The sequence below is a fragment of the Oryzias latipes genome, chromosome 12, assembly GCF_002234675.1.
Source record: "Oryzias latipes chromosome 12, ASM223467v1".
NCBI lineage: Eukaryota > Metazoa > Chordata > Actinopteri > Beloniformes > Adrianichthyidae > Oryzias > Oryzias latipes.
In genome coordinates this window covers 1,520,940-1,543,784 of record NC_019870.2, presented here as the reverse complement: position 1 = coordinate 1,543,784, position 22,845 = coordinate 1,520,940, and the positions used below count along the sequence as shown (strand labels likewise).

Genomic DNA, 22,845 nt, shown 5'->3' with positions numbered 1-22,845 from the left:
AGAACATTTCTAAACACATTATAACTGTCATAAACCAATAATAACATTACCTCTTTCTGTACAGTTATGGCTTTTTATCATTTTTGATAAGATTTGACAAAATAATTACTGAATAGTTTTTTACTTTATTTTTAATAATTACCTCTAACTTACACTTTATTTTTAATCCAACATTGAACAAATTTAGTAAAGCTCTTCTTTAAATGTTTTTTCTCAAATAAAGTGTTTCAAATGTTGTTAAATTTCATCCTAAACTTGTTTCAAGCCTCTTTTATTTGTTGAATTACTTTTTAGAGGCGGAGCTTAGACACGCGTTGGATTCTTTTTCATTAAATTCCAGTTTCCTCTCTGTAAATTTTATCTGCTGCTGTCCATCATAATGCAGCGCGGGGGCAATTATCCGGGTGGGCGGGGCAAACCTGCAGATGTTGTCGATGGAGATGTCCCGCAGCTGCTCATACATGGAGGGCTGGCTCTTCTTACTGGAGTGGGCGCTGAGGGTGGACTGCGAGTGCTCGTTGGTCACATGGATCTTTATCTCGCCGCCTCCTGCCAGAAGAAGCTTCTGTGAGCCCAGAGAGAAGCTGCTGGACGGGTCGCCGCTTTTACTGCCCTCACCTGGGATGCTCTGGCTGTGATATTTGTAGAGCTTCACCAGAACCGGAGACGGAACCACCAGGAAGTCTCTGAGGGACGTGGTGACGGAGTGGGCCACGACGGGGAAGCGCTCGCACAGCCGGCCCAAACCCTGAACGCAGAGAGAGACGGACGACTTCAGGGTTGACCACAGAGGAAACTTCAGCGGCCGTCCTGATGACTAGGCTCCGCCCTCCGGAATAAACAATCTAGATCCGATTCCACATCTGTTTCGTTTTCACATTTCTAATTAAAAGGTTTTTCACAAATAAATAGAAGGACAATCAATAAAACTGGATCAAGGATGTTATGACTTCATACCACATGAAGTGGAAATCCTTTTGAATCCATAAAACCGTTTTTTTAAAGCCAGTCTGGTGCATCGTTTCTGGACCTCCTGTTGAGTTTCCGCTTCGTGAGGAACAAAAGTTTGTTTTTACGAAAACATTCAGGAAACAATTTAAAATTGGGGGTGGGGTTGTTAGATTTGGTCGTTCTGTGGTGATGAGGGGTAGGGATGCCTCAGTGCTACCGATACAGACGTATCTGGAATCTGTTTGCCGTCTACCGTACTACAACTATGGAGGTAAATGGAGATACTGCTACCAACATACAGGGTACCGGCGTATACTAAACTACTGATACTGATGCATCCGGAATATCGGTATTGCATATCCATTGTGTATACCTCTGAACTTTTGGTACAGAGGTATACACTACTACCGGTACTAACAAATCCAAAAGTACCAGTGTGGTGTGTACTGAACTACCGGCACTGACGTCTTCAGTTCTACCATATTCACCTGTAAGCAGCAGATGAGGAGGGGCATGTGGGCGATGATGACTTTACTGGACGTCTTTGACTGCAGCTTCTCGGACAGTTTGGTGCAAAGGTTTTCAGCTCCTGCAAAAACAAAAACAACCCATTTTGATAATGTTACAACAACAGTACCATCTCTGTGAGTTCAGTCTTTCCCTCAGGATGGTTACGTAGCAGAGGTTCATCCAGACTTTGAGGTTACAGATGTTGGTGAAACCTCTTCAATCACAATACTTTTACATGTTTTATTCCAGGTAATTGCTGGAGCAAACTAGGGTTGTGCCGATGGACGATATTATCGTCCATCGTGATGGGTGACTGACATCCCGATGGAGAGACCACCATCGTGATGCCACGCCCCCGCCACGTTGCGCGTCGACACCATAAGCCGCGGTTACATGTACAAAATATCTTGATGGGATCAATGGTCGGATTAGAATCCAACCGTGTAGATGGGCCCAGAAAAATGTTTTCAGAATATAAAAACGTTCACTAAGGTCACACTTTCCGTCGGAATAAATCATTCGCACATGCGCAGTAGGGTTTGAAAACGGAAGGATATAAATTCCGCCAAGCGGCTTTTTTTTTTCAAACTTTATTGAATGTAACAATTCAATACAAAACATTGTTAAACAGCGCCGAGCGGCTATATACATTGACATGTCAGCTCGATAAAACACGAGATGATCTTCTAAACGTGCTTTTAATAATGTTACGGTTATTATGAAACACCTGTTCGCTCATCATTTGAATTTTAATCCGTGTGGTCAGTGCTTTTTCTGAACGAAGCCAGGATTAGCAGTATGCTAACACGGGCTAACAACATTAGCTTTGGGTGGTGCTGCTTGCTGGCTGCACGTAAACATGTAAGAATAACATCAGCCTTTATTTAGTCGGGACACGACTGGAAACACAAATCCGCGTGATTGTTTGAATGTTTTCTAAGGACTGAGCGACATTTCTGCTTTGAAGCTCAAACCGCTGTGTGTGCTGACGATCCGAGCTGTGCTCAGACACACTTTTAGACCCGGTTCTGAGTTCGGTTGCTTGTACCCCTAGAGCTGCGGGACGGATCGCAGTCTTAAATCTCCCTCACATAGCGCTCATGTAACAAAGCCCCCCCCCCCTTCCCCTCAAACACAAAGCTGTAAGTCCGCACTCCCCCGGAAGTGCGGGAGCGGACTACTTCTTTTCTATTTTGTTTGTTACTTTTTTTGTTAAAGTCACTTCCCTCAGTTTATACTGGATCATCGCGGATTAGTCATTAGTTGGGAAATAAAATGAAAAAAGCAAAAAAACGAATAGCAGTTATATAAGAACAGAAAATGTAAAAATACCCCCCCCCCCCCCCGACGATGTCATCGTCCATCCCGATGGTTGACAGCAAACATCGTCAACGGCCAATTTAAGGGACATCGCCCAACCCTAGAGCAAAGAGCATGCTGGGAACCTCCAGGAGACGCCTCACCCTGCTCCTCGGTGACGGCCAGCACCATCAGGTCCACGCAGGCGGCGTTGGCCTGACAGCGCAGCTTGAGCGGGCTCAGCTCGCTCTGCAGATACTCCACGTCGTGCAGGATCCTCTGCAGCTCGGACTGGCTGCTGCTGAACTGCTCCAGGACGAAGTCGTGGACCTCCTTCACGTAGTCGGTCTGGAGGTCTGAAGCACACGGTTGGTGTGAGCCTGCAGCTTCCCTGAAGGACCACCACCGCAGAGGCCGTCTCACCTTTCATGTTGTACAGCGTGTCTCGGAGCATTTTAAATGTGGCGACGTACAGCGGATCGCTGAAGGTTCTGTAGTAGAGGTGAAGACCCGGACTCGTCTGTGAAGCAGAACCAGCAGTGAAGCTCTCAAACACAGAGGAAGACAAACTCCTGCAGGACCATCGTACCTCCAGGAGCTCCGTCAGGACGCCATCCAGAGTCTTCAGGAACGTCTCTGACACCAACTGCTCCACCTGTTCACAGAGAGAGAAGGGTTCAGCTCTGGACCGGCGCGCCTGCTGAGAACCTCTGCCATGTTCCTGCAGACCATGTGGAGGAGCTGTTGGAGCGTATCCAGAGGGAGCTGGAACTCTCCAGAGCTGCTCCCGGTGAAGAGCGGCGACACCGAGAAACTGGAGCTGATGGTGGAGAAGTAGTAGTCGGGGTCGACGGCGCTGCCATCGGGCAGGTAAGAACCTGAAGAACAGGAGGGACGCAGGAGTTCAGGGGAAGAAGGCGCTGAGCCTCAGGACGGAGCAAACTATGTCCTGAGTTCAGAAAAAGGCTTTCCTCCACCACAGGAGTTCCACAGGGCTCACTTCTTAGCCCTCTGTGTTCTTTTGAATATAAATTTTTCGGCACGCTTTCAGGTTTTACCATTTACTGTAAATGAGAACTGGACTGAGTGGCCCCTCCCCCCGGTGTTCTAAACAGGAAGTGGTTTCAAGAAGCAGAAATCCCACAGACTTCAATGGAGAAATAACCAGCTGTTCCTCATTCATTCTATTGGTCAGAAGAACCGTTCTGGATCTGATACCTGTTTTTTCACGTTCTTGATAATCCTCAATCTTTTCCTGATATTTGGCGACTGAATTGACTTCATTTGTTTGGAGCCGGCGGTAAACCGTTTCCTATGGAAGACGTTAAACTCAGTCCAGTTCTCTGATACAGTCAATAGTTTTGACCTTTTCTGGTATTAAATATTTGCCTCCTTCAGAAGATTCCTGCTTTTATTTTGTTTCATTTAATTTTTAAGATCTGGAAACATTAAGCAGCTTTATGTTCATAAAATTGAAGAGAAAACATTTATAATCCATAAAACCATTTTCTGCAGGATAGAACAATTTTGTCATAATTTCAGTTACAAAGTGAATCTTTTTAGTCTTTTTTTATAAAATCTGGTCACATTAGTGTCATTCTTTTACCAACACTCCCATTTTTAGACTCTTTTAAGCTAATTAAGTCCCGACTGTTAGCTTCAGTCTTTTCTTTTTGAATAAAGATCAATTCTGAACGGTTGCCAACCTTCTAGACTCAGCTGGAAAGAAACTGATTATTTTCATGACTTGTTCATGAATCACTCCAGTCTTCCTGCTCTTCGCTTTCACATCAGGGCTTTTTTTTAAGGTGGTTGTGTCTCTGGAGAGGAAAGTGTCTCTCACAGCCAATCAGAGCAACTCTGCTTACCTTCAAAGTACTGCGCAGACGGATCCAAAGGTGAGCTGGGCGTCAGACCCGTTCTTTCTGGACTGGCCTGAAATCAATCATTTTAATTTGTGTTTTATTTACTCCCAGAAGAGAGAAAAATCTCCCTCTAAAAAGTTTTAGACGTTTATCTCTCATCGGCTTCTGCTGCTCTCATCTGGAACATGATGAAGAGCATGCTGGGAAAAGAACCGCGTTTGACTTCACCTGCTGGCACACGCTGGACACGGAGGAGGCCTTCCTCTTCAGCGTGTCCCCCTGACACACGGTGAGCAGCGAGCTCGGCAGGATGGAGCGGAACTCGTTGAAGGAGCGCCGGCGCGCCGCTTCGGCGTCCTCGCTCGTGGACAGAGTTTGGGGGACGGCCCGCGGAAACAGCTTGGTCAGCAGGGGCTCGTCCGTGTTGCTGTAGCGGCCGAACGCTCTGGCCACGCCGAGCAGGGTGGGGACGGTGTACCTGCAAAAGTACTCTGCACAGGAGGACATGTGGGGCTGAAACGACGGAGGAGCTGAGAAAAACAGCAGGACGGGGGTGGGGGGGGGGGTACCTTTGTCATGAGCTTCTGGGTTCCTACAGACGTCCTGCAGAACCTGCATGATGTCCATTAGCGCCTCGAGGATCTGAGAACATGAAGGAGAGCAGAAACGACCTCAGAGGAGACCAACGCTGGTCACACGTAAACGTGAGTCTGACAAGGAAAAGCTTAAAGTCAATGAAAAACCAGACTCAACGTTTGAAATGAATATCAAAGAACATGAATTTATTTTAATGATATGACATTTCTTAAACTAATTTAGCATTCATTAATGTGTTATGAGTCTGCGTAGTTGCATTTGTAGATTAGCCAACCATAAGTTGTTCAGCTTTCAGCGTTCCCAGACTTTCTCCAGCGTGACGGCTCACCTGTGCTCGCAGGTTTTCATCGCGCTGGGCGACGTCTGACAGCAGCGTTACCAGACAGAAGCTGAAGTTCTCTGCGACTGGAAGTGTGTCTGCAGCCAGAACGACACAAAAAAAAATCACCGTAAGCACAGAGACAGATCTAAAAGGCAATGTCCAGGATTTGGGTAAGAGTCCACGCACCGCGTCCTTTGTGCTCGGAGGTTTCTTCAATCCACTGAACTTTAGGAAGGCCTTTGAGCAGCCCCAGCAGGTACGGGACTATGGCATCTTTGTGCTGCAACACAACAGCTTATGGGTGTTGGAAAAACATCAGCAGCCACACACGAGGAGCAGCACTCACCTGCAGGTTGGACTCCACCAGGAAAATGCCGAGTGCGATCACAGCGTCTCTCCTGCGCTCGTCCAGCTGGAAGACTCCTCTGAAGTCCACCGGGCACATGCACTGCAGCTTCTGCACCTGCAGGGGGCGCACATCGCTTTTGGTTTTATGTTTTTGACAATTACAAAGCAGTACTGCTTTCATGATGGGAAATAGTATTTTGAGAAAAACGTCTGAGCTAAACCTAAATGAATTCATTGACACTGAAAGAAAATCTGACATTAAAGCTGTTGTGGCCATCCCATAATAATATCAAAACTTCCTGTAAATGTCTCAGCCGCGTGTGTTTTAGATTTTGAAATATTAGTTTGAGCCCTGTAAAAAATATTGGCCCCATTTGTTTTTTTGATGGTTTCTTCTGCTGTGATGTCATCATCTTTTGGGGGCGGGTCATCTATGCCCGAAATTTTAAAGGGCCTATACCATGCAAAATCCACTATTTGAGCTTTTAAGTGTATTATAGTGTTCATTCCTCACAAAAAACAACCCCAAAGTGGTGTTTTCATCCATTCATCTCAGAGTCTTCCTCTGAAAACCTGCTCTCTGAGCACCAGCCCCTCCCAACTAGAGCTGTGACGGTGTGGGATTTTTGATCACCGCGGTGATGACGCAGTGATGCGGTTATCGTCACACCCCTACTCCCAACCCAGGGAAAACGAGTGGGTTCTCACATTGTGACATCACAAAGTGAGGAACAGCCCCTTCCAAGAAGAGTCTCTTCTCCCAGCTCCACCCCCATGTAAACAGACACGCCCACTTTCTCAGTGGAGCTAGCGGTGATCGACTAAACATTTTCATTTTTTAAGAACAATATGTACATCCATTGTTCCAAAAGTTTGGATGTTGCTTGTTTTTGTGAGCGAAACGCGGACACGCTGCCGAGGCCGACCCTAAGGCTGTGTCCGAATTCCTTCACTACTCACTATGTAGTGAGCTACATAGTGCACTACGTAGTGCGTTGGCTTTTCTGAAGCGCTGTCCGAATCTACATTTCCTAAATCCAGTGCCCTAGAAATTTCCCAGAAGTCTCTACGAAAAACCAGTGTGCATCGATGCTCACTAGATCGGAAAAAATAGACCACAATGCATTGCGTCTGAGCATTTTATACAAAAAAAATGTATTTAAATGTATTATTTTAATAAACATCAACTTTTTATCGTTAGTGGACTCGTAAATAATCGTCGCAAAAAGCTCCTATTAATTTGATTTTGTCTAGTTTTTAGTTTTCTTACTTCCTGGTAGGAAATGAAGTGTAAAAATAACTCAGATTTCGTTTAAAAAAAAGTCGTTCTTTAGGGTGCCAAAGGTCATATATGATGGTATACATGGGTATAGTTGAGCTGTAAAAGGCTCAGAACAGCATGAGGTGAAGTTTTTGCTCAAAGGCGCAGTAAAAAAAGAAGAAGAATGAAACCGTCCAGGACTGTTTCTGCTGCAGAATAAAGTCCATTCTGAGCTTATTTAGACTCAGAAATGACTGAGGAGACAAAACTTTGACGCTCCACAGCATCTGAGAGGATAAAGAGATTAAAAATAGAGTCAAGAACCAAGAAAACAAAGAGATTTCTCACCAAACCAGAATTTCAACCTCTGTCAGGGTGATAAAAACATCAACCCAGTGCAGAAATAACTTGTTTTGATCAAATGATTGCTAAAAGCCTCCAGACTGAACCTGAATTCCCTGCTGCTGCTTTGGAGGAAAGATGACAAACTGCTTTAAAATACAGATTCTAATCCATGTTGATGCTATTGAGGCTCTACATTTCATTCATTTAAATGTGTAAAAATCTGTTTCTGTCCGCTTGACATTTTAGAGGGAAAAAGATCAGAAACGTTTAATTCAAATAACGGACGAACTTCTCTTTTTGTTTTGACCACTGACTAAGATCAACAGAAGGTCACCGATGCTGCTAACCAAATCTAGCTAGCTGTACATCTGTCTTTAGGGTGGCTACACAATAAAACAACATTTCCCATGGGCACAGACTGCAGGACTCCGTCTGTTTGGACCCAAAGACAGCCCGCGACCCGGCGGCGTGAGGAAGCGGGCCTCCTCCGGTTAACGGGATTAGCTGGTTGGCAGCTAGCCCGGGTCTTACCTTCTCTAACGGCGCCTGCCGGTGAGCAGCCAGCGAGCGGGCCAGCGACAGGACGGTGTTGAAGTAGAAACCTCGGCTTTCTGCCGCGCTGACAGACATGTTTGACTCTGCGAGGCTCCCGGCACAACTACACAAACACCAGCATCCTCTGACGCGCCACCAAAGGGCGGCTCGCGGCTCACACTGACAGCTACGGCAAGCGCAGGGTTCCAAAAGCGCGAAGCAAGGTCACGAGCGTTTCCCCCTGCGGTAGATTGTATGGAGCGCCGAAGCTGACTATATTTTTTTTATTTAATTCAATTGTATTTTGTTCATTTTATTTTATTGTATTTTATCATGAAACACATGTGACACATCAAAATAAATACACCTTTTTTAATCATAAAATAACAAATAATTTTAAGTAATGAGTCTTTTAACAGCATAGATTTCACAGGCGACAGCAAAATAGGACAAGTTCTTTCAACTACTTTAGCTCTTTGACCGCTAGTGCAATTAACATAAATCCAACTGATTCTGATGATGAGAAAAAAAAGTTGCCCCATAAACATTTTTCATTAGTAAAGTGCAATACTTTTCAGAAATAACGTGTTGTGTAACGGGGCAAAGCGTCTTTTCTCTGTGTTAATTACATGTGTTAATTGCATTAATTACATAAACAGTTGAAGAGTTACGATAATTGAAAAAAAATTAATACTGGAGCTAAACCGCCGGTGTTTAACTCCTTTATGCCAGATGACATTTTCAGTTATTTGAAATATTCTACCATGTTTTTTCTGTGGGTTAAGTCGAGGCATATATTTGGATGTTTTAGTATCAACATAAAGTAAGGAATAAAAATATATATTTTTATGTTTTAATGTAAATGTATTTTAACTAAAAAAAGGAAATGTGATTATTATATTTTGTCTTATGTGTGGTTATTTTTAATCATGTCCTTTTCAAGCTTCCATACCACTGAGGTGCAGATTAGAGGTGAAATGACCACCACAATATCAACAGTCCTATCCATGTTTATTGATGAGCATTCACATTAGAATTAGTTTCAAGGCACAATACAAGGTTTTTAACTCTTAAGAGTACTTTCCATCTGTTAATATAAAAAGCTGTCGATAAAGCGAACAGCGCACAGTATAAGGTACCGTGTCAAAGGCTGTCTGAGCAGGAAAACATGGAATTGGACTGCATGTAAACGAGCCAGACTCCGTCATGGAGCTCCACCCCTAACCAGGAGCAGCAGAACATCGTGATGTGAAAGCGAAGGAAACATGAGCGGTGAGACCGCCGCGTGGAATGCGATGAAAGGCACCTGTCATCTCAAAAATGGAAAGGTTAAAACTTGCAAACTGAAAAGAACTGCATGGAATGAGAGAGCAGTGTGAGGCGGAGCACAATGTTCCAGTCTGTAGTGACGAGGTTAACATTCACTCACTGGTAATCTTAAAACAAATCATAAAAATACACATAGGCACTTTTTAAGACATCCATCGGGTTGGTTCATTTAGCATAAAACATCTCTGCTAATTAAAAACAAAGCCACCTTCAACTGCGTCCTTAAAGGAAATGTGCGTTTCCGAGCAGAACAAGCTCTCTGCACGTTCTCATCTGAAGATCTGCGATCTAAGGCATTGAGCTGCTGCTGGGCAGCAGATGACATCTGAAAATCACTACATACATCAATCACATTAGAAATTAGAAAAGCTTTGCTCCTGAAACCTTCATGTTCTCGGTTTCTCTATGATTAAGTGCATCCAGCGGTGGTTAGTGCTCACATTTCTCTGCTCTTCAGATCCCTGAGCTCAACAGATTTTTAGGGCAAAGAGGTCAAATGTGAGCAGCACCTCCACCTCCAAGAGCTTTTCTTCTAATGCTTTTAACAACATGACAAATAAAACCAATGTTAGTCTTTTTTTCCTGTTTCATAACACTTGGAGGTAGATGCTAGGAGCCCAGGGCAGCCTGCCAGAGCTCTCCTGTTTCCACCTCAGTCCGTCTTCCAGACCACGTTCAGCACCTTCACCACCTCCTCATAGATGATGAAGACGATGGCGACGTCCAAACAAACCCGACCCAGGCGGGGGACAGTACCTTTGTAGAATCTGAAAGGAAGAGAGAAAGTGAGTGTTTCTCTAATAAAAAAAGAATCACATGAAAAGTACACGAAACTGACAGACGAAAAGGATTTAAGTCCTGAGAGATTAAAGATGCTGACATTTAAACAATATTTAGTTTTTCAAAAAAATACAATAAAAGAAAAAAACACAGCCAAACAATTTTTTAGAATTGAAAAACTAAAACACCTTAACAAGAATTAAAATCTAGAACAATGGCCAAAAGTAATAAAAAAATTAAAAAATTGAAATAAAAATAGACATGAGTTTAAAAAAATGCTTTTTTTTACATTAAAATACATAAAACATTTAAAAAATAAACAAACCAGCAGCCAAAAAATGAACAAACATAAAAACAAACATAAAAAACAATGCCCAAACTATGTTATCATTTTTATAAATATGTATTAATTTAAAAGAGTAAAAAGAAAACAAAAAATTGGCAAAATATTAAGATAAAATATAAATATAAAAAAAAAAAAAATTAACAAAAAATTTCACCAGAGATAAATTCCACAAAATAGACCCAAAAGGGAGGAAACCTGAAACCTCTTTAAAACTCTATTAAACTGACGTGACATGATGAGTGTAACAGAAAAATATCTGAAATAGATTCTGTGGTCCATTTGGTTTGTGGTGAAATAAAAATAATTTTATTTTTAAGAAAAAATGGGTCTGGATTCTTATGAGTTAAAGTAGCATCTAAAAACTGAAGTGGGAGGAGTCACTGAGCTGCATTAGCTCCGCCCCCAAACCCGGAACAAACACCTTTACATAAAAGTCAAACTTCTGCCCAATATTTGCCTGAAACAATGGTTAACCGTCAAAAGTCACAAACTTCCTGTTCCAGGATAGAAAAGCTGCCAACGTTTTAAAGAGGAACATTTCATCTACAGGCGGGACGTTTTTACTGCGGGTTTTGTCTCTAAAACCCATTTTTGTTTCATTTTGTTCATTCGTCGCACGTCTGAAGGATCCAATTCAGCATCAGGCGTTTCGGTTCAGCTGCTAAAAAATAAAGTTTAAACTTTACTAAACTGTAGTAAAGAAAGTTAGTAAAGTTTAAACTACTTTACAGTATCAAAATAAAGTTTAAACTTTACTAAACTGTAGTAAAGAAAGTTAGTAAAGTTTAAACTACTTTACAGTATCAAAATAAAGTGTAAACTTTACTAAATTTTAGTAAAATAAGTTAGTAGAGTTTTAAAAAATTACAGTAGTAGAATAAAGTGTAAACTCCACTAAACCTTAGTAAAGTAAGTTAGTTAGTTTAAACTTTTTTACAGTAGCAAAATAAAGTTTTAACCTTTCAAAACTTAGTAAGGATTACACTACTTTACAGTAGTAAAATAAAGTGTATTGAACGAGCCCCGGGGCCACATTCTTCAAGACCGCAGTATCGTTAAGATCTGACCCCAACGGTTCTGCTATCGGTTCTGGAGAAGTCGCATTTTTTGTGTCCCACAAAATATAAACGTTTTCTGCCATATTTAACTCACCAAGTCAGTCAATTTTCCGTTAATTAATGATGATATTAATTTCGGTATTCTCGCTGAAGAGGAGAGGTCTGTCTGGCTATTTGTGTGCACGGGGGGCGGGGCTGTCCAGACAGTAAGCGGCGTAAAATTATTTTACTTTTCAACTTGGAAAAATGTATCAAGTAAAATGTTTTGTTAAAAAAACAATGTTGCATAATGAGGAAATAAAACACTTTTTGTTCTTTATTTGTTATTTATTTATTTGTTTATTCTTCTTCCTCAAAAAGTATGGATAAGAGTATCGTTAAAATACCGGATAGATACCGTTAAAACCTCAACGGTATCCATCCCTACTCATCAGCACAAAGCTGCTTTTCTATCTTTCAAAATCTTATAATCACGTTAACTCTGTAAACGGTTGAAGAGTTTCTGTCGTTCAAAAAGCAGCTAAAACTCTGAACGGGTGACACGTGTTCACACCAGACACTACCTCAACACCTCAGCACACGTCAATCTTCCTCCCCTCCCATCAACCTTAGGGCGGTACTCACGCCATCGGGCCTTCGTGCCTCATGATCTTCATGGCGCAGTCCGCCGTGCTCTTGTACTTGTGAGCTTCAAGTCCCTGTTGAATAACGGCCACATGTTGGAGATGACAGCCAGAGGCGCAGGTCAGGGAGGATGCGGTGAAAACGACTACGGACCTGCATTCTGGTCTTGATGACGTCCAGAGGAGTGTTTCCGAACACGCTGGCGGCACCGGCGACCGCTCCAAACAGTCCGGTCAGCATGGGGTTGATGGCTTTGTCGGGATCATCTCCTTCAGAGAAACAACAGGCGGGTTTGACAGGCGGTCTGGTGTCCCGAGCCTACGCCCCTAAAGCTCCGTCAGCTCCTCTACCTTTGTACCAGTTCCTCAGAGAGGTCATGACATAAAAGCGGATGGCCTGGTTGGATCCTTGTTTCAGAACCGTAGCCGTCAGCCCCTGATAGGTTCCCTTCAGTCCTGTGGATAAACCAGAACAGAAACTCTGCAGCACCAGAACCCCAAATATTTCATGAATGACTTTAGTTCTTTAAGCACAAAAAGGAAGAACAGCAGTTCAGATAGAAAGTAGAGAGAGGAGCCAGCAGGGGGCAGAGTGAGGCAGCTCTGACCTTCAGTCCTGACGATCTCCCGAACTCCATGGAAAAAGCCTCTGTACTTTGGGTTTGCTGACGTCTGATCATGAATGAATTTGACCTGAGAGGACAAAGACGTGTCAGAAGTTTGGCTCCTCCCCTTTCAAGCTATCAATTGGATTCAATGCGTCAGATTGGTATGAATGAAAATATGTCCAATTGAGGTTAAGAGTCATTATATTATCATTTATTTGTATGTAGTATGTAGCTGTGTATATAACTATATATATATATATATATATAACGTGATATATATATATATATATATATATATAAAACTATATATAATAAAGTCACCCTCCGCGGGTGGTTTCTCCTCCAAGCTGGGGTCCTCTACCAGAGGCCTGGGAGCTTGAGGGTCCTGCAGTATCTTAGCTGTTCCTAGCACTGCGCTTTTCTGGACTGAGAGGTCTGAGGTCTTTCCAGGTATCTGTTGTAGCCACTCCTCCAGCTTGGGGGTTACTGCCCCGAGTGCTCCAATTACCACAGGCACCACTGTCACCTTCACTTTCCAGGCTTTCTCCAGTTCTTCTCTGAGTCCCTGGTATTTCTCCAGTTTCTCATGTTCCTTCTTCCTGATGTTCCCATCGCTTGGCACTGCCACATCCACCACAACGGCTTTCCTCTGTTCTTTATCCACCACTACAATGTCTGGTTGGTTCTCCATCACCATCCTATCAGTCTGGATCTGGAAGTCCCACAGGATCTTTGCCCTCTCATTCTCTACCACCTTCGGAGGTATGTCCCATTTTGACCTTGGGGTTTCCAGTTCATATTCTGCACACATGTTCCTGTATATTATTCCAGCCACTTGATTGTGGCGCTCCATGTATGCTTTCCCTGCCAGCATCTTACACCCTGCAGTTATGTGCTGGATTGTTTCAGGCGCCTCTTTGCACAGCCTACACCTTGGGTCTTGTCTGGTGTGGTAGATCTACACCTTGGGTCTTGTATGGTGTTGTAGATCTACACCTTGGGTCTTGTCTGGTGTGGTAGATCTGAGCCTCTATTGCTCTGGTGCTCAGGGCTTGTTCCTGGGCTGCCAGGATGAGCGCTTCGGTGCTGTCCTGTAGGCCAGCCCTTTCTAGCCATTGGTAGGACTTCTTGATATTAGCCACTTCAGTTATGGTCCGGTGGTACATCCCATGCAGGGGTTTGTCCTCCCATGAGGATCTGTCCTCCAGCACTGTATCCTCTGTTCTCCATTGCCTGAGACATTCACTGAGACAACTTGAAATTGAAGCGATACAATACAAATATATATATATATATAACTATATATATATATATAACTATATAACTATATAACTATATATATATATATATATATATATATATATATATATATATATATATATATATATATGTAGATAGATGGACAGACAGACAAACAAATATACACACATATATGTGTGTATATGTGTGTATATTTGTTTGTGTATTTCTTCTTCTGTCACTTAAAAAACATTTTCCTTGATGAATTCCTGATGAAGTATCCAAACTATGTTTGAAATATATGCAATATAATATTGATATCTTTAAGATGTCTTTATTGATTGATTGAAATAAACCTATTTTGTTTGGTGTGTTCAGAATAGGAGTTCATTAGTGAATAAGTCAGTGTTAGATTTCATTTTTAAATGTGGCGTCTTCTCCGTGTTTGTCTGTCTGTTGGTCTGTAGATTCCTGCTGGTTTTGCTCTTTTTGAATTATTTAGCCGTAAACTGATGAAGGAAAAAGTTCAAATCGCCCTGAAAACGTTCCGCTCCCTGCATTTATTCAATGTTTAACCAGTCAGCAAACCTTTAAAAACTGTTTTGAATCATTTCCACTTTAGGCAATGATTTCTAAACAGGTTTTCACCCTGACAGGTTAACTACCTTTATAGCACATGTGACTTTTTAAAGCTTTTTTTCAAATATTTTGCTAAATTGTTTAAGTAATTTATTCATCTCTTTTGCACATATTTACAGCATATGTATGTTTTTATCAGTTTTTGTGGTATTTGTAGCATCATTATTAATTTTTAGGCCACTTTGGTATTTTTTTTGTCTATAGCCATTTAACCTTTTGCAGTTGTAAATATGGATATTATTTCTTCTGTGAATGAATCCACAATGGATCTGGAAGTACAAAATTAAGGCAATAAAAACAAAACAATTTAATAATTAATATTTCAACTTTACTCCAAATATTAGGCTTGTTTGAAATAATTCTGTCAGTAAAGTTACTATTACTAGCTGGTTGCAGCAGTTGGTTGTCATGGTGATTGTTCTGATGATGTTGGACAATTAAGCTCTGAGTTACTGTGTCGTCTTTTGCTGATGATGAAGTTATTATATTTTTATTTTAACCAAAAACTCACTTTATTTCATTTTCTTATGAGTTGAATTCCCTCATTACTTTCTGCACTATGAGGCTCTTCATGACAGAACATTTATATCTTATACCAGGTATGATTTCAAACAGGTGTGTTTATCAGCTCATGAGAAAAAAAGGTGACTTTTAATGTCTGCTGTGGTCATTTTCACACGTATGACATGCGGTTAAAGTGTGGATCATTGCATGTCGCCACGTTCTGCAGGTCAGACCTTAACGGTCTCCATGGGGCAGACAACGACCACGGCCTCTGCAACTCCGGCGCCGAGCCCGCACAGGAATCCTCGTTTGCTGTCCAGTTTTCCGCTCTCGTCCCGCATTTTATTACTGAGGAACTCGAACATGCCGAATCTGTCGGGGGGGGGGGGGGGGGGGGGGGGGGGACAAACAGGGAGTCATGATCGCAAAGGGGAAAAACCTGAACTTTAGCCTGAATTAAAACAGAACAAATGGCTGTTTTGTTTGTTTGTTTTTCCTTCTTACTTCCTTTTTCCCCCCAAACATTATTTATGAACATTGAGAAAGTTATAAAACAATACATTTAAATTCACTTAGGGCCAATTTGGGATCCATATTCGTCTCTCTATTCACAACATTTCTTTTCTTTTTTCAACAACATATCTAACAAGAAACAAAACAGCAACAACAGCGGATGCTTTATTAGGGAGGACATGTCAGACATGACTTCCATTTGTTGCAAGTGATTAACATAGATTTGTGATTATCTTCCAAAAATGTGGGGAACTGTGTCTGAAGTGAGTATTTTAGTCTTTCCATCTGGCAGATTTCATCTCCAATGTTCATCCAATCGTCCAAGCTGGGAACAGCGGGGAGGAGCCACTGGTTTTAGGATTTTAGTGAACTTTAACTGATCCCACAGAGAGGATATGGATTTGTTACCACAGCTCAAAAACAACAGATAACAAATAACACAATAACACAATAACACAATTTAGTGTCCAGTTTAGAATTCCTACAGAAACAGACCAAAACTGAACTCAGTGAAGTCATCAAGACCAGGCAGAATAATTTTTAATCTCCCAAAAACTGTTTAACAAACTCAGTTTGAGTTTCTGACTAATTCCAGTAAAAAAAAAGGTTTTTCGGACACATGGGTAACGCTTTTATTTTGACAGTTTCACCTTGAACTGCTTCCTTTTCTTTCAGCTTCATTCATGTAAACAAAACAGGTTTGAGAGTTGATGGTTTTGGTTTAAAAATGACAGCAGCCCCTCCATGAGCGCTCTCTCCCCATACCATGTTAGTTCCTCCCCTGTGCTTCACAGTGAGAATTTCACAGCTGGAAAACTTAAAAAAAACCTCGTATCATGTACATCCATTTGAAGTTTAACCAACAAATTCTTTCATGGACAGACTGACAGGTAACACCTCACTCAGGTAAAATGACCTGCTTTTAGACAAAGGTTTCATTATTAATAAGAAATCTGACAGGAAACGTGTCAACTGTAATAAATTCAAATTGAATTGAAGTTCTTTTGTCTCAGTACTTTGTTAAAAAGTATTTTGAGAGCAAATGAGACAAACATTTTTGCTTCTTTTTAGGGTTTTTGCAGTGAACGATGAAAGACTTTTCTGTGGCTGTGCGTCTGCGTGGATTTCTGCGTCTGTTGGGCGTGACGGCGTTTTCTGCAGAGTGGGCGGTACCTGACGGCGGCTTTGGGAATGGAACCGTAGACCAGCGAGCTCAGACCGCGGTAGAGTCCCCGCACGCCGTGACCGCTGACCGTCTGCTTCACACAGTCGGCTGTTGGAGGAAGGAGGAAGAGTCAGAGGAAGTCAGCTGACGGTCAGAAATCCTCTCTGAGCTTCAGCTGACAAACGTCTGCCCCCAAAGGTCTCCTGCTGAAATACGCATTTGTTTGTTTGTTTAGGGAGCCTGTGGCCCCCCCAGCGTAGTCTCTACATCACAAATACGATCTTTTCCTCAAACGGCATCATTTGTCTGCTGCTGATTTACAACCTATTGAATGAAGAAACACTCAGAAATGTCATTTTCCTCATCTATGTTATCAGAAAAATGCTACAAACTGCACTATGGGGCAATTTAGGAATTCAGTTTACATTATGAATTTCTATTTTCTCCATTTTCTGCTCTGTTTTTTAAATTCTCTTTAATAAACTCTACAGTCACACATTTAAACTTCAGTTTGTTTGTAAGACTCTTTCCCTCTAAATGATTGTTTTTCCTTTTCTTTCAGGCATAAATTATTCAGTCACTGATGTTGTAAAAACATTTTTTTAAGGATTTAAATGAATTTAACCTGGCTTATAAATGTTATTATTTCATAAAAAATGTAATTAAAAATTATACATTTCCTAAAACAAACAAGAGCTAATAATAAAAACTAAAAAAAGTAAATTTAACCTAAAAAATAATCCAAAACTAAACCTTTTTTATATTTCAGGCCAGCAGGTTGTATTTTTCCTCTTTTGTAAGTTTCCAGAAAAAGTTGGGAGAGGAGTTAACGGATGAGGCTCAGATTTTCCCCCCGACAGCATCTTTACTCACAGATTCCTCTGTATTTGGGGGGGTTGGCTTTCTCGTCGAGCTGCAGCTGAGTCTTAACGTACTCTGTAGGGAAGGTGATGCAGATCTCTATTCCTCCAGCAATTCCACCTTAAAAAAAGGACAACAGACACAGTTATGAGGGTTTTATCATTCAAGTGAAACAGACTTTTAACACAAAAAAGTCAGTTGTGTCACAAAACAAACCCAACATGCAACACAAGTGAAGGAAAATTCACACAAAGATGAAAATGGAAGTGTAAAAACAATAGATGAGATGAATGGATGAGATTTAAAAAAAATCATCTGCATCTAACAATTGCAGAGCAGTTCCACCTTAACTGAGTTGCTGTAACTTTCTGTCAGTGGAACCCCGCCCCTCAAGCGGAGGGGGCGTGGCCTTCAACACTGTGCTTTATGTCAGAGCAGGCTCACAAGTCCCAGAGGGAGGGAAAAACCTGAGGTGGAGGAGCTACGTTTTCATATCTGGGGGTGCGAGGGGGGGGGAGCTTTTCCTCTGAACATGACAAGGTGACAAACAAAAGCCTCTGAAGTCCAGCGCCCAGGCTTTGGACATGCATCTCCAAAAAACATGCAGAGGAATCCAGCCGTGGTCCAAACTCACAGAGCATTCGCCGCTTAAGACACGCCCACATCTCTCTGTACCTAGTGATCAAGCTAGACCACCGTCTGCAAACCCGTACCTGCAGCCCGCCTCTGCAGGACGCTGAGGCGCCACGGGGAACCAGTTTATCAAGTCCATCATGAAGGAAGACCTGAAACATCACCTGTCAAAAGAAACCCTTCACAAATTAACGGATGTTGTTTTTCAGAGTATTCAGACTTCGTTTAAAAAAAACACGGAAATATTCATTCAATAAAGTCACCAATTGATATTTTATAGCAGTTTGTTGTCAAATCTTTTCTGGGTTTCCAGTTTTTAGAAATGTTACATATTTAAAGTTTATCCTCAAAAACAAAAGAGGTTTATACAAATATACTCCTCGTGTCTCCAAAGACACATAAACCCCGACCGTAACAGTAAAATCTGTCCAACGGCTGGACAGGACAAGTTAAGAAAAAACTCTTTGATCGTCTTGACTGGTTCATAACTTTCTGACATTCGGATAAATTACAACCAGTTTCTGCTGAAGCAGGATTGAAATTGAATCTCAACTTGCGAACCAAACCAGCAGTGAAGGCGGTGACACCTGACCCAGGGAACGACTGTTGGACAGCCATCCGTCACATCGGACCATCGACTGTATCTGAGAACTGGACTGAGTGGCACCATCCCTGAGAAGAAGAGGTTTATTAACCAGAAGGTTCTTCTGACCAATCAAATGAGTGAGGAACAGCTGTTTGTTTCTCTACAGACGTCTACGGGCTTTTGGCTTGGGGGGGCCACTTCCTGTTTGGAACGCCAGAGGGGAGGGGTCACTCCGTCCAGTTCTCATATACAGTCGACTCCTAAATAGCACATGTTCGTTAACCTGCTGTAATTCTTCAATCGTTTTCCAGATCAACATGAATCAGCTGATTTTGATTTCACCAAATGAACTGTCGCGACATGTCGCCAAATCGATGTTTTCCAACCCCCCTGGTTTAAATGGTTAAAACCCACAAAACAAAACAGAGCGGAACCAGAGCAGCCACACAAATGGACTCGGGGGCGGATCGCCTGCTGCAGGGCGACTTAGAAGAAAAGGAAAAAAAAGCCTTGAAAGCGTTTAAACAAAAGAACAGAAATGAAAGGAGCGTCACAGGAACGTTGTGAGAACTGGTCGTACAGCTCGACAGATGCGTTGGAGGGGGGGACAAAGGATGTGGGGGTCTGTGGTCATCTGGAGCATCGGGTTCCTCCACCCTGAAGGCAGAATCCTCCACCGCACCAGAGAGGACTGTGAGAGTCTGCAGTCGTCTTCTCTGTTCAGGTCCAACAGGACTTTCTATTCATCCAGGATTCCAGCGGCGAAGACGACGAAGCCGTCACCGTGACCTCATGAAAGGATGTCAGGATGAAGTTTTAACATGAAAACTTTGAGGGTTTTGGAGAGAAAAGAAGACGCTGTTGACTTCTGTTCACATTTATCTGTTATCTGCCACATGGATGAGTCGGTGTTTCACAGGAACGCCGCAGTTCAAAACCGAACCGCGTCACGCCGTTGGACCCAGTTGAGCGGCGCGTGTTGGGCCAAATTCAGGGGCGGAGCTAGGGGAGCAGCCCCCCTAGCAAAAAGCTGTGCCCCCAAACTTTTAAGTCAATAATAGTATCATTTTTGAAATCAGCAACAGATTTTTTCTTTAGGTATTGCAAAAAATAACAAAATTAAAACAATAAAACTGTTAGAAATGTCTATTTTTAATGGTTTTACTTGTAATAGCTTCCCACTCTGGTGTTTTGCCCCCCAAAGAAAATGTTCTAGCTCCGCCCCTGGCTACATTTAAGAGGGATTTATAATGTATTTATTTATTACATCACACTCAGTAGGTTTATGTTCACTGTTACTCGCTTATTAGCAATTTTATAAAAAGATATTTATGATTTTCTTTTTAATAAACAAATCGAATAAAAACAAAACTGTGACCTAATTTGAACCAAATCATGGAGAAATCGAGTCTTTGCATTCCTAATGCTTAGCAGTCAATAAAGATGCCATTGATTAGTATTTTATCTCACTATTTCACATTACATTAAATCTGCGACGGATCTATTTGTTCATATTCTGGACCTGTTTCCATTCTAGTTTGTTTGTTGTTCAGTTCTTGCTCCATTTCTGGTTAGAAACTGTAATCTATTAACTTCTAAAACGGCGTTTTCTTAATTACATTCTTTTTTACAGCAAAGCATTTGTTGAGAAGCCCCGCCCCCTGGGTTCTAGAGAGTCAGCTCATGCCTTCCAGCCAATGAGGGGGGGAGTCTCCGTCTGGCTGGTTCGTGGCTCCACCGTCATGTGCCGCTGCGGTTCTGGGCTCCAACCGCTGCACTCTGGGAGCGAGCCGCTCAGAGCGGTGGGCGGGTTCTGGTGTGCGCTCAGGCTGACAGAGCAAAGTGCTTTGTCATGGTTTGTCAGCAGCCTCAGAACAACAAACAAACCTGTTCCCCGTTTGCTCCCTGCAGCCCCGTGGGGTCACTCGGCGTGACCTCTCTCCCTAGCTGTGTAAACTTTGACTTCTGGTCACTGATTAACCGCTGCAGAGACGGGACAGGAAACGGGTGGGTGCAAAGGTCAAAGGTCCGAACACGTGTCACACGTTTGATGGTGGAACCGGGCTATGGCTCTTCTTCAGCTTATCTTCCCACCGTTCTCCTGCCTGCTGGATCTTTAGCTGCACTGCAGAAGATAAGCCACACACGTTGCTGGTTCCAGAGCAGATCACGGTCGCTTCAAGGCTCACAAAGCACAAATACGTGCAAAGAAAGGAGGTCAAGTCACAGGAACTCACATTTAAAGAGGTTTTTCTCTCTCAGTGCAGTTAAAGGGACATTTCAGAACTAAACAAACACAAAGTTTCATTCTGATTATTGAGGCGAAATGTTCTTCACTGGATTATGATGATGAGGAGTTTGGGGTGTGATCCTCAGTTCTGAGTGATGAAGATGCAAACGACTCCAAGCAAACCTTTCAAACCATGGAATAAACATGTGAACGGAATAAACACTGAATCTGTTAGTCTGACAAACTGCTAAATCGCTTTGAGGTCCTAAATGAATAAAATAGTCATCGGACGGTTTTAGTGCGTAAACTTTTTGTTCTGAAAGTTTGGAATAAATCCTCCAGAAGTGACTGGATGTTTGTTTACAGATGTGACGTCATGCGCGTTTCCCCGCAGGCTGCTGCAGGGTTTCGGTGCCGGATCTGCTAAGGTTCGGGAGGGGGGGTCTCGGCCCGCAGAGTTGAGCAGAAGTTGGAGGGGTTCGAGCCGCTGCTTACCCGCTAGGATCGCCTTCCCGGGGTGGGTGAGCTTGGCTTTCCCCGCCGGAGCCGCGGCGGCCACCATCCGCGGTCTGTGGAAGGGACTCACGAACCGGGTCGGTTCTGACATCTCTGCACCAGCCGAACTTTCCTTGCTGAGGATGCGTCCGCGCGGGTTCAGGTCCGCCCGCAGTGTGAGGCGGGCAGACGCTGGCGGGGCCGCCTGACCATTGGACCCGCGATTATTGATGTCTGTGTACTTTTGACAGCCCGGAGCCTCCGCGGCTGATAACGGCGAGTCGGTGCTCGTTCAGGGCGGGGCAGGACGTGACACGTCCCCCCACCAACGCGGAAAAGCGCCATGTTTGTCGCTGACTTTTAAGGAGGACCGCGGCAGAGCTGCGGGGCTCCGCCGGCAGAGGGCGCTGTTTCCCACAGGCACATCGGCAGGGGCGTTCTCATGTTATAGGGGGGCTCGGTTTGAATTCCTTTACTACTGACTACATAGCGCACTTTATGGTACGTTTGTCATTTTGTAGAGCTGTCCGAATCTACAACTCCCAAACACAGAGCCCGTGAAATTTCCCAGAAGTCTCTGCAAAAAAAACAAACCTGTGTGCATGGATGATAAGTTGATCTTATCTGCTTATTCTGTTAGTTTTATATATTTTTATTCCATTAATCTTGTTCTCAATTTTACGTTTTAAAAAAAAAACATTTTATTTATTTAATTTTAGCATCTTATTATGATTTTACCCCCAGTGTTTCTTATGGGGATCTTTTCTACCAGGACTTGGTTGGTGGTTGTCGCCCTTGGATGAACAAATACTTTTTTTCTCACAGCAGAGCCAAGCCTCAGGTTTTTTTAGAAGTCACTTTTACCAGTATTCATTGTGTGTGGGGTCATGAGTCTTGTGTGTTAACGGAGGGGCGGGTTGTTGTTTTTTGTAATATTTTGTGTTTTTTGTTTGTTTCAAATGTTAAAGCGCGTCGAGTTGCAAGATGTATGAGATAAAGTTTGATTTGATGCTCACTAGATTGGGGAGTATAGACCACAATGCATTGCGTTTGACCATTTTTTGCAGAAAAAAAGTGCTTTTTTAAAATAAAACCTCAAACTTGAATTGAGAAAACTGAATGTCTCCTTCTGGAGATTAATAAAGTTTATATCTATCTATGTTTTCATCATCAGAACACAGTGGATTCATAAATAGTCGTCTTG

General features: G+C 42.7%; 2 protein-coding genes across 3 annotated transcripts in view; both read right to left on the bottom strand.

Annotated features, from left to right (window-relative positions):
- Positions 1-8,229, bottom strand: part of LOC101163184 (phosphatidylinositol 4-kinase alpha) — a 34,598-nt gene extending 26,369 nt beyond the window's left edge. For both annotated transcript variants that reach the window (XM_020707407.2, XM_011481396.3), the window contains exons 1-14: positions 8,030-8,229; positions 5,891-6,007; positions 5,731-5,824; positions 5,551-5,639; positions 5,195-5,267; positions 4,854-5,116; positions 4,629-4,695; positions 3,490-3,638; positions 3,350-3,415; positions 3,184-3,280; positions 2,925-3,116; positions 1,440-1,540; positions 619-748; positions 420-549 (exon numbers count right to left, since the gene is read on the bottom strand). In XM_020707407.2, the coding sequence (XP_020563066.2) occupies positions 420-549; positions 619-748; positions 1,440-1,540; positions 2,925-3,116; positions 3,184-3,280; positions 3,350-3,415; positions 3,490-3,638; positions 4,629-4,695; positions 4,854-5,116; positions 5,195-5,267; positions 5,551-5,639; positions 5,731-5,824; positions 5,891-6,007; positions 8,030-8,128 (1,667 nt within the window). In that variant the 5' untranslated portion in view covers positions 8,129-8,229. The remainder of the gene's footprint in view (positions 1-419; positions 550-618; positions 749-1,439; positions 1,541-2,924; positions 3,117-3,183; positions 3,281-3,349; positions 3,416-3,489; positions 3,639-4,628; positions 4,696-4,853; positions 5,117-5,194; positions 5,268-5,550; positions 5,640-5,730; positions 5,825-5,890; positions 6,008-8,029) is intronic.
- A 797-nt stretch (positions 8,230-9,026) lies between these two features.
- Positions 9,027-21,927, bottom strand: LOC101157309 (tricarboxylate transport protein, mitochondrial). Its single transcript, XM_023960855.1, has 9 exons — positions 21,642-21,927; positions 17,710-17,817; positions 16,845-16,944; positions 15,392-15,530; positions 12,777-12,861; positions 12,520-12,624; positions 12,323-12,438; positions 12,170-12,243; positions 9,027-10,128 (listed from the first exon to the last, which is right to left on the bottom strand). The coding sequence occupies exons 1-9, from the start codon at positions 21,751-21,753 to the stop codon at positions 10,014-10,016; spliced, it is 954 nt and encodes a 317-aa protein (XP_023816623.1). The 5' UTR covers positions 21,754-21,927; the 3' UTR covers positions 9,027-10,013.
- Between the last annotated feature and the right edge of the window lie 918 nt (positions 21,928-22,845).

Excerpts from the sequence above, each read along its gene's own strand:
- LOC101157309 (XM_023960855.1), bottom strand. The coding sequence starts at position 21,753 with ATGTCAGAACCGACCCGGTTCGTGAGTCCCTTCCACAGACCGCGGATG. Across the intron at positions 12,862-15,391 it reads GCCCCATGGAGACCGTTAAG|GTCAAATTCATTCATGATCA; the intron begins GTCTGACCTGCA and ends TTGTCCTCTCAG. Across the intron at positions 12,439-12,519 it reads TCTGAGGAACTGGTACAAAG|GAGATGATCCCGACAAAGCC; the intron begins GTAGAGGAGCTG and ends GTTTCTCTGAAG.